At 33.4% G+C, this 11,382-nt stretch overlaps 2 protein-coding genes across 2 annotated transcripts; both read right to left on the reverse strand.

The window, feature by feature from the left end:
* Positions 1-614: 614 nt before the first annotated feature.
* Positions 615-4,962, reverse strand: LOC111441349 (UBP1-associated protein 2C-like). Its single transcript, XM_023078297.1, has 7 exons — positions 4,731-4,962; positions 3,886-4,006; positions 3,540-3,683; positions 2,475-2,671; positions 2,274-2,349; positions 1,060-1,423; positions 615-985 (listed from the first exon to the last, which is right to left on the reverse strand). Exons 1-6 carry the CDS (start codon positions 4,871-4,873, stop codon positions 1,076-1,078), a joined length of 1,029 nt encoding a protein of 342 aa, XP_022934065.1. The 5' UTR covers positions 4,874-4,962; the 3' UTR covers positions 615-985; positions 1,060-1,075.
* A 2,700-nt stretch (positions 4,963-7,662) lies between these two features.
* LOC111442186 lies at positions 7,663-8,272 on the reverse strand. The gene has a single exon (XM_023079482.1). It carries the CDS (start codon positions 8,267-8,269, stop codon positions 7,793-7,795), a length of 477 nt encoding a protein of 158 aa, XP_022935250.1. The 5' UTR covers positions 8,270-8,272; the 3' UTR covers positions 7,663-7,792.
* Between the last annotated feature and the right edge of the window lie 3,110 nt (positions 8,273-11,382).

Raw genomic sequence — 11,382 nt, forward strand, 5'->3', positions numbered from 1 at the left:
TTTTTTTTTTTTTTTTTTTTCTTTTTCATCATTTTTTTTTAAATTTATTGGGATAAAAAACAGTATACGAATAAATTAAAAACATTCCCGAGTAAGAGTAATCTTAAAAACATATTCATTTTCGATCGCTCGATCTTTAGAGCTTCAAATGGTAAAGATATGTGGCATATGAACAGTATGTAAATTTTGACTAAATTTGAATCATAGTAACTAATTTGACAACATAGCCTGACTTTGAATTATGCATAGCTGTAAATGATTTGTTTTGAATCTCTGAGCTAAATTTATGTGTACATAGTTCGATTCATTAAACAAATAATTACACGACTAATTTACTTAACAAATTAATTTTCAAAATCTAATAGTTTTATATCACTTGATCGTTCATCAACTTTATGAACCCTTCAAGTTCCGACCAAATAACACTAATTTCAATTGAAAAATTTGAATCTATAATCCAAATGGTTCTATTTATCACCGTTTTTTCTATTATTCTTTAAATTTTTTATGTTAGTTTGCATATATCTTAACTAAAAATAAAATTCAACTAGAAGTGTGTCGTGGATAAAGTTCAACTAAAGTAGTTCAATCTAAAGATTTAAAATTACAGAGACAAATTAAAACGAGAGGAAAATGATATTTAAACCTAAAACCTAAACAATTACAGAAAATTTGGAAGAACTTCTTTGAAGAAAATTGTTAATGGAACACAAATAATCTAATCTAATCTAATCTAATACTTACAGTAACTATGAGATCCGTTTTCTAAATTCAAAACAGGAAATGAGAGTAAAATGCAATTCAGAAAGATCAAGAATACTCTGTCTGTCATATGTTCAATATGTTTCATGCTCAGAACCAACTGCTTCTAATCCTAAGAATAAGTATGCATTATTTCTCGATGCTAATAATATTACTCCAACAAGCTACACAAGGATGAAGAGATTACCCAATTTCAAGAGGGCCATTGCCAATGTCCAAATCCCTGCAGAAAACCAGTGAACCATGAACCATTGAATGAGAATCAAAGCTAACATATTATCATGTTTTGAAATTCACCTCCCATAAATCACATCTATTGTTTCGCCATATAATATGGATAGCCTCCCATTCCAGTAGGCGTGATCAGGTGGAGTCCGGGAGCGTCTTTCTTTCCTATCACTTGATGGGGATGTGGAATTTGGGGTTGGCTCGCATACGAAGCATGCGCGGACGTCAGACTAGGATATGAAGCATGATATGATGCAAGAGCTTGGGGGGGATATGCATAGCCAACAGGGGCAACACCGCCGTGTGGTTTTCCAGGTTGAGGATATCCAGCTGCTGCTACTGGGTATGGCATAGAAGGAATAGCTGGGGGTACTTGTGCCTGCATCATCTTGTTCCTGTGTGAATCGGCGAGCTTCACAATTATGTTCCTTCCCTGCAAACACTCACCACATTATAGAAATGCTTGCAAAAGAATGCAATAGAACGACCCAACCAAGGTCGATAACTTTCTCGAAAGTTTGTCTGAAGTGTTAATTCTTCCAGACAAAGAACTTCGCCTTTTCTGGAATTTTCACCTTCCAAAAAATTGATAACACAAACTCCCTAAAAGAAGAATGATCCACTCGATAAAGAAAATACGATCTTACACGAGAAACCCTTCGAAGGATGAAGACTCCATAGTCGAACAATCCTTTCTCCCCTGCCTAAAATTGAAGTCTCCCACTAAAGAAAGGAGAGTCATAATCCCCATCGTTTCTCTATCGAACAAACGAAAAAAAGAATGATCTCCCTCATGAATCAAAACGTCAACGACAAAACAATTTTTCATAACAGATAAATGATAAAAATTAGGAAAGACATTGCAAAGGGGGCGATCCCCCACCCATCTATCCTCCAAAAACAGAGTACCCTACCCATCACCCACCACATCACTAAATTAGATCAGGAAAAAAAAAAGCTTATTAGAAATTTCTTTCCACGGGTTCTGAAGGTGCCTTTAAACCCACCAAAAATTCAGTCAAAGTGATGAGAACTATACTTGCTCACAATAATCATCCACCACAAGTAAGAAAAGGAAAGGAGATAAAGGACCCTTAAGAACTCCGGAAGCAATAATCTTACCCTTAGGACTACCCTTACTTCTGGCCTTTTCCCTTTTTTCTTGTCGCTTGAAACATAAATTACAGCATATCTGAGGATTTAAATGATTGGAATCTTCTATAATGCTAAAAATTAAACCGGCTATTTCAAAAGGCTATTATCAAGGCTCATTAGTCACTCACCCCAAAGGTCTTGTCTGGATCATCTATTGCCTTCTTTGTAGCCTCGACTGTGGTATATGTAACAAATCCGAACCCTCTACACACAAAAAAATGAAAATTATATAATAGCTGCAGTGCAGTGGGGTCCAATAAGATAAAAAAATCATAGACATCGACCGAGAAAGTAATGTCCCAATGAAATGCGAGAAGAATGTTACTAACCGTGATTCATTTGTATCTTTATCATAGGCAACCGAACCTTCTTCTATATCACCATACCTTCCAAAGAAATTCAGCAACATTTCACTTGTAATATCTGGTGATAACCCACCAATGTATAGCTTCCTCTGTGCTAAATCTGGAGTTGTACTTGATCCACTTAGACCCTCACAAGCCAGATTGCAGACAGCCATGCGACCCTAAATTAAGAAGAATGTATCAAATACAAATATTTGAGTTCTCTTAGAAATATCTTAGTAAGCTAAGAAGAATGTATCAAATACAAATATTTGAGTTCTCTTAGAAATATCTTAGTAAGCCACCAGCTATAATATGTGGAACGAAGACCTGGTTGTGTTTATTACAAGTTCAAGTTATCTATCCTTACCTTGCAGATAGGCTTGTCAATCAACAACCCTTAATATCTGCTTTTAAGGGCATAAATTTTGTTCAAGTTCAAAATTATTACAAGTAGGATATACAGCTCATATATAGGAGTTGATTAAGTTTCAATCTTTGTAAAATTAGATTCATTACATATTGTGGTCAAAATCCAAAAAGAATACTTCTCCATAAGCCAACAGCTATCGTCCTACGAACAAAGAAATGATGAGACCAAATATTGTATTTTTCTAAGAGTTTGTGTCTTCCCCAAGGCCTAGTCTTTAGAGACATCGCGACATTTTTGTTATTATACTCACCCAAAGATTCACATCACAACATTTAGGTAGGTATTCCTAAGAGACTACCGGTTTTGCCAATTTGAACATAACTCAGTGAATGAGACGTCAATTATCATTTTATGAAGAAGATGGGGTCGAAATGAAACTCGATTGAGGATACAAGATGTGGGGTCAGGGTGCTATTTCACGAAACGAATAAAAAAGCAAACAAAAAAAATTATAAACTCTAGAGAAGATCATTTATAATCCATTGTATTCCTAACCCAAATAAGAAACGTTAACTTATTCATCCCATCCCAACTATTTTCACACACATTTAACTCCAAAACATCATCTGATCAAATAGAAAATATTTCCACAACATCTGGAAGGGGTAAGTGATTACCTCAATAATTTTGCTAGGTGCTTTTAAAGCAGCTTTAGTTGACTCCATATGCTTGTAAGTAATGAAACCATATCCACGAGACTTCCCTGTCGTTTTGTCATAGATAACGGCTCCTTCTTCAATTTCGCCATGGACGCTAAACGTCTGAACATGAAAATAATTACAACTACTTGTTAGGAAGAAAACCAACAGAACACCTTTTTGTAGGATATAGAAGCCTAGGAGAAAAAATTATTAAAAAAGAAAGTGATCCCAAAATTTAATGTTCCAGGACTAAGAACATATATCCTAGAGAACAATCACAAGCATGACAGGCAAAACACAAGCAACGACCAACTGCACTCACAGCACACAATGTTTCTGAAGTGGTATTCCAGGCCAAGCCACGAACAAAAAGCTTTCGATTGACAGGATCTGCACTGGCAACACTTTTTATTTCTTCTGCAATGGAAGGATACTGGGACCCTCTTTATGCCTCAACATGCAACGCAAACAAACACACATTCACCATGTCAATCACACAGCATACAATTCAAGCAACACCCTTCTGATTGGAATACCCAAAAATCTTATTCTTACCATAGTCCTTAGTGATGGAAGTTACTTTCAAAAGAAAATTTCTATTCAAGAACTATAAAGACAAAAAAAAAATTTCGAACAAATTTGTTTTGAGTTGAAATTCATTTTTTATAATTCTTGAACTTGTGAGTTTGTCTTCTTTTTTAAATAGTGTATTAGATAAATACTCCAAGATAAATCTGAATTTGGTTTGAAATAACCTTCATGATAGTTTAACATTTTTTTTTTTTTTTTGGCAGAAGCAATTTATTAAAGATAAATTTTAAATTGACTAAACTTTAGATTGTGTTTTATAAAAAAATACAATGATAATCTGCGAAACAATAAGATCCCAACCTTCAGCTACAATGGAAACTAAGAACGCAAAAACGTAGAACAGAACATCGGCAACAGAGGCATAAATGAGTTAAGGCTCGGATTATCCAATTCTTTGAAACTCCATATCTCATCCAATAACATTGTTTCGCAGTAAACAGAAAGACAAAACCAGGTGAGAAAAAGAAGAAGAAGAACTAATAAACTAAAACATTACGAGAATTCATGAAGACAAACAAGAAGAAGAAAGAAGATCAAATGGAAGCGTGGTTTAATCAATAAGGAGAAGAGACGCACAGTCTGGCAAGGAGATCGACGAGTTGTGGCTTGGGAAGCGGTTCGAGGAGAGACCGCAAATGTTCGACCGACGAAAATTCACCGTTGCCAACGGTCTCCTCCAGCTTCCTCTTCTTCAAATCCTCCATGTTCGTGATGGTCATCAGACACGTTTGGCGCTGAAGTGATAGCAGACCTGAGCCCTTGTTCAGCGCTCCAAACTGGACCGAACACAGCCTTTAGGGCTTCTTTTTTACATTTCTATTCCAAACTTCTTTATTTAGATAGGTATTTACTATTTTTAATACGAGAGTGTACGACCGATCACCAAAATCATATCTGTCAGGACTAAAATGTATTTTAGGTGTAATATTTGTAACAGCCCTCACAATCCACTATCCTTGGGGGCAGCGTCCTACCTGGCACACCGTCTAGCTTGCGAAGCTCTCACAATCCACCTCCCTTAGGGACCCAGCGTTTTCATTGGCACGCTTCTCGGCGTGCAACTCTGATACCATTTGTAATAGGTCAAGCTCACTGCTAGTAGATACTGTCTTTTTTGGATTTCCGCTTTTAGACTTCTCCTCAAGGTTTTAAATTTCACACCCTTTGTAAAGAATGTTTCGTTCCCCTCTCCAACCGATTGGGATCTTAGAGCACAGGATCCGACTAGTCGTTGATTCTTCTTATTCGGGTTATATGCTATCCCGGTGTGCAACTAGTCGTTGATTCTCCTTTTGTTACCTTCAACGATACGGCCTTCTACTCAATGCAAGCTGGAAATGACGTAAAAATTTAAGTAGTAGTTATGGTTTCTTGACGAAAAAGGATTCAGATTCAAAGATGGAAAAAGAAAACCAGAAAGTGTGAGCTTTTGATTAGGTAAGAAAAAATTAAACCATGTGCTACTTCATCACAAGTGTGATTTTTTTTTTTTTTTCTTCAAAAAGTAATGGTATTGATCTCGAGATAAACGACTTCTATTCAATCCCGTTGGCACACTACCCAGTGTGTAGTTTTAGTATCATTTGCAACAGCTCAAGTTCACCGCTAATAGCTATAGTCCATTTTGTCTCATTACTAAGGAGAAGTTTCCATACCCTTATAAAGAATGATTCGTTCTCTTCTCCAACCGATCTCATAGTTTGAACTTGGAAACAACCTAATATCAATCAAAAGGAGAGAACAAACAACTATTTATTGGTTGGTTTGTCTATATTCTACGATGATCCAGCTTGGATGTAGAAGAGAAAGACCATCATCTCGTATTGGTCATACATAAAGCATGCTCAAATAAGCTACTACACTCATTACGTACTTGCATCACCACCCGAGCTTCACTCCTTCTCCACCCAACTATTACGCCTATCACAAACTTCAAAAACCAAATATAACTTAATTTTTTTAAATATTAAAAAAAAAAAAAAACAAGACCTAAATATTCAGAGTTACGTAGATATTAATTTATAATAATATCTCCATTGACATGAGGCATTTTGTGAACCCCAAAGCAAAGTCACGAGAGCTTATACTCAAAGTGGACAATACCATATCATTGTGGAGAGTCATGATTCCTAATATGGTATCAGAGTCATACTCTAAACTTAGCCATGTCAATAAAATCCTCAAATATCGAACAAAGAATTGTGAGCCTCAAAGGTGTAGTCAAAAGTGTAGGGGAGACGTATAGTGTACTTTGTTCAAGGGGAGGATTGTTGAGAATTATTGGGAGCGAGTCCCACATTGGTTAATTTAGTAGAAGATTATGGGTTTATAAGTGAGAAATACTATCTCCATTAGTACAAGGCTTTTTGGGGGAAGCTCAGAGTAAAGCATGAGAGCTTATAAATATTATAAATTTATTTTTTAACGAGAAAAAATGGTTCTAGAAGATGTTTTGAAGTGTTGCCACATAAGGGTAAGATTTGGATTATATTTTAAATTGTTACATTATTTAAAAAACAAAAAGTGGAAAAATAAGATTTGGCAATTGGGAGAAGTTTAATTTTGCTTCTTGAACATGAGTCTATTTTATTTTATTTTTATTTAAAAAATGATTCTAATAAATCCATTATTTTTGTCCATACCATGTTAGGCTTCATAGAAAACAACAAATTGCGACAAAAATGAAGTGGCCATGTGGCCAACTCAATTTGGCTAAATATTTATTAAACCACAAGTTTAATAATTTAATAATGATTTCCAAACTAACACTCCTTTCACACCAATTTTTCACCCTTTATTTGACATCTGTCGTTGACTTAGAGTCGTCGTTTAACTCTTTTCGTACAAAATTATTTAAAACTGCAATAATATAATCGACAATTTTACACTGTTAAATGTACAGTAAAATATATTTTAAAATTATATTAGACTGTATTATTAAGAAAATATTATTAAAGTTTTTTAAATTAATTAATTTTTTTTTCATAAGAAAAAAAATGATATGACCTGACCCACTATCCATCTTCGTAGGAATCAAAAACAGCTGGGGTACATTTAATTTTTAAAACATGCGAGTTTTTTAATTAAAAAAATAAAGCAAGTTGATTTCAAAAAATATTTTTAAAATAAATTTTTATTTTTCCATTTTTTTCTATAAAAGAAAAAAGTCTCCTGTAAATAATATATATATATATATATAAGTAAATGGTATCTTGACGAATTTTAAGAAGATTCAGTCAACGATATTTTAAATCGATTTATATTAAATTGAATTAGAATATCATAAACTCATATATTTTTCTTATTTTGATTTTGTTTTATGTTTTAATATATATATATATATATATATATATATATTTGTTATAGTTAATTTATTTTTCATTTTAAGAAAAATATTATTTACAATTTTTGGAATTTTTTTATTTCTACTCGGTTACTTTCTTACAAATATTTTAAGATTTTAAAACTATATATAAAGTCAACTTTTAGATTTTAGGAGAACAAAAAATAACAATTAAATTATTTTATTGCATTTACCAATATGAATATAGCTCAACTTTTTAAATTACACGTTTAAATCTCGAGACATTCACATTTGTTAATTTACAATTAATATATATATTATATATATTATAAAATCATAAGCTTCTTGCCGCCATCTCTTGAAATTTCCGGTAAGACTCCTGTTTTTCGAGCCTGAATTTCTCATGACACCTGGCAATAAAAATATCTGCTAATTTATCAATTTCATTAACGTGGCGACATAATTCCTCTTCTTTATCTCTGTCTTCCAGCCACTGCAAGTACCCAGCAAGGTGGTCGGCGGCGGAGTTGTCACCCCACGTGAGCGGCGGGGGAGCCACGTGATAATTGGAGGAGGAGCACCAGTTGTAATGGAGTCTGAAGGAGCCGAAGAGGAGCTTGTTCTTGTTCCTCTTGAAAGCTATGGCGGATTGGTGGTTGGCCTGTTTTAGGATGTGAAGCGCCGTCGTTTTGGCTCGAGAAATGGCTCGGGCTAGAGAGAGAATTAGCGTCTGTAAAAGGGCTTTGAGCGATGAAGATGATGGGAAAATTTGAAGCGAAGAAGAAGATGGCGAAAGGGAAACCATTTTCATTTTTTCATACACACAACAACTTCACCTCTACTTTAGTTGGTTTATAAAGGGATTTGTTGACTATTTTGCCCTTCAACTCTTTCCTTATTTAAAGCTAGTGGCATGTGACTTTGTGGATAAAGGTGGAAAGGTTTAATTTTTTTTTTAAATATTAATTTAATCCATAAATTACACGTGTTCACTTCTTAAAAATTTTAAAATAATATCAATTAGATCTATAAACTCTCGGTTGCTAATACCCCATACATTGATGAAGCAAAATTAGGAATTCGCCCGAGGCAATAGCTTACCAAGACAATGATCAATAGTTGGTTCGAGAGGATGATCAACCACACTGGGACTAAGACACAACTAGGGATGTACATTCAACCTGACAACCCGGACCAACCCAACCCGAACTATAAGAGTTGGGTTGGGTTGGATTAGCATTTTGAGTTGGGTTGGATTAGCATTTTGGGTAGGGTTGAGTTTATTTTTCTAAACCCAATTTGAATCTGTTCGATTTCGGATTCGTGGGACAAAATCCTCGGATTGACCCGAGTGACCTGATTCAAATAAAAATATATAAATTATATTAAGAATCTTTTAGTATTAATGGATTTGTTTTGTCTTTAGTTTTAATAGGTTAGAATTTACCCTCCCGGTTGAATTTGTTTTTTTTTTTTTGTGAATAATTATAAATTGATTTGTGTTTGTTTGTGGATTAATAAAACTTCAAAAAAATTTACAACCCAACCCGAACCCAACTCGAAAATAGAGGGTTGGGTTGGGTAAAAAAAAAAAAATCTTCAACTCAACCCAACTCGGACCATGTACACCCCTAGACACAGCCCAAACTCCTATAGAAGAGGAGAATTTTTCACAATGGGCAAAAGCCGGACGAAGCAATGTTGTGGAGGTAAAAAGCTTCGTACAATAATTTTTTAGGGTTTAGACAGAAAATTGATCTAATTTTATTTTATGTCTAATAAATAAATAAATTTTTAAAATATTTAAATATATTATGAATGATATCGAATATTTGTACATTCAAAAAGTTAGAATAAAACGCTTTTTTTTTTGTATCTTTTTTTGAAAATATGTGGCTTTACGATACTTTTACGTAATTAAATTAAATTATGGTATATATTATAAAGAGTGAAAGATTCGAACATTTGACCGATAATAACATCAACTAAGAAATACCTAATCTTTCTTTATGGGTGGTATAAGGTGATACGACAAATCTTGGTTTTTTTAAAATATTCCCAACGCTTATCCCTAAGCTCTTACTTTTTCCCCGATACTTTGACACGCAAATGCTTAATTTAAACAGTGGCAATTTGGTAATTTCGTATCATGGTGATGACGACTTATGCTGGCGACAACGCCTAACGGAGTGCCGGAATTTTAAATTGGAGAGAAAGACTTGCACGGCGACCACGCCGACCGCGGCCTTCTTCGCAAGTGCGCTTTGGATTTTGTGTCGTCTAAATATGAAACATCTTTTCTTTTTTATTTTATTTTATTTTATTTCAATTTTTCAATAATAATTTAATTTTTTTTTTATATTCAAACTATTTCCTATTTTATCTCAAAAATACATTTAAATTTTGGGTATAATAATATAATCACTCCTAAACTCTCTCGTGTGGAGAAACCGACAATCTTTTTAACATTTTAACTCAACTGTAAAATTTGATCCTTCCCGTTAAATAAAATTACCAACTCTTTAACGTGTCCAAAACGTGCCTATATGGTATGAGATAAACAATTCGAAAACTATAGAACCAAATTTATAATTTTAATATATTGGTAGCATGTGGTTTTGGTAAATAATTAAATTAAAAATAGTCGATGAATTATTGAATCTAAACTAATCTAAATCAATATTTATTTATTATATAAAAAATGTAATTACCAACCCTCATGAGGTGGTGTAAAAAGATAGAATTTGAAATGTGCCTTGGCTTCCAAGTAAAATAATACAAAGTTTCTTGCAAACTTGGATAACTAAAGATTGAGAAAAAAAAATTAAAAATTAAAATAAAGTGAAATGGGACACTTAACCACTTTGTTTTTGGTAAAAGAAAAGGTTTGAAATTTTCAAATATTTGGATAGAGTTAAATATCACATATATATATATATATATATATATATATTTATTTATTTATTTATTTAATTAGGTATATAATTTTGGGATGCTCGGGTAAATGAATGAATTGAAATTATATTAAAACGAGAATAATCCTAAAAAATAAAGTTATGGCTAAGAATGACTTAGAAGAATTGATAGTTACTGACCCGTATCAATAATATGAAAACCTTATTCAAATATCTATTACTAACCATGGTTAGTCGAGTAGAGTTAGAGAGAGCCCTGGTAAACTTGAATTGGGCTTCCTAAGGTTAGTTGGGTTGGGCTCTGGCCCAGTTGGGTTCGGTTCTCTACTACCCAAAATTTAATATTAAAATAGCGTAATTTTAAAAAATAAAAAATACCATTTCGTTTTTTTTTATTTATATTAAAATAAAATAATGTATATTATTTCTTGTCAAGCAACAAATTAAATTAATTATATAAAAGATCTAAATCCCAATCAAAATTTGATTAAAAAAAAAAAATTTCTCAACTTGGTCATTTATGTACAATCAAAGAAAAAAAAAACATCGAACTATGGATTGGATCAAATCTAGAACGAACGGTAAACGCATCACGACACTACTTTCTTCTTTCGAGATTGAAAATTTAGATCCAAAAACTCAAAAAAAGAAAAGGGGGGAAGAAATCTACTTCTTATTTTGAATGGGATTTGCTCCACTTGGGGGCATTTTCTTGAAGCTTTGTTCCACAGCTTTCTTGGGCTCTTTAATGGAGTTGTTCTTCATGTTCTTTGTTCTTGAAAGCAGCAGCAGCTTTCTGGGCAAGCTTCTTCTTTGATCCATTGTAGCTAAAAGGGTATTGGTTTGGAGTTGATGGCAGCAACAAGAAGCAGAAATGGTGAGAATTTGAACCAAAACCAGAAGGAAAAGGTAGCACAAGGATTTGCAGTTTGAAGCCTTCTTCTTCATATCTTGCGTGGTTTTCAGTGAATTTGGAGGTGGTGGATGGTTTATATTATATAGCCTCCCT

This window comes from Cucurbita moschata, unplaced genomic scaffold (genome assembly GCF_002738365.1).
Source record: "Cucurbita moschata cultivar Rifu unplaced genomic scaffold, Cmos_1.0 Cmo_Scf00004, whole genome shotgun sequence".
Classification (NCBI taxonomy): Eukaryota; Viridiplantae; Streptophyta; class Magnoliopsida; order Cucurbitales; family Cucurbitaceae; genus Cucurbita; species Cucurbita moschata.

What these genes read in the sequence shown, in the direction of transcription:
- LOC111441349 (XM_023078297.1), bottom strand. Translation starts at nt 4,873, where the DNA reads ATGACCATCACGAACATGGAGGATTTGAAGAAGAGGAAGCTGGAGGAG. An exon ending in GTCGATCTCCTTGCCAGACT is followed by an intron (nt 4,007 to 4,730) that starts GTGCGTCTCTTC and finishes TGAGGCATAAAG; the next exon opens with AGGGTCCCAGTATCCTTCCA. An exon ending in CTTCAGAAACATTGTGTGCT is followed by an intron (nt 3,684 to 3,885) that starts GTGAGTGCAGTT and finishes TTTCATGTTCAG; the next exon opens with ACGTTTAGCGTCCATGGCGA.
- LOC111442186 (XM_023079482.1), bottom strand. Translation starts at nt 8,269, where the DNA reads ATGAAAATGGTTTCCCTTTCGCCATCTTCTTCTTCGCTTCAAATTTTC.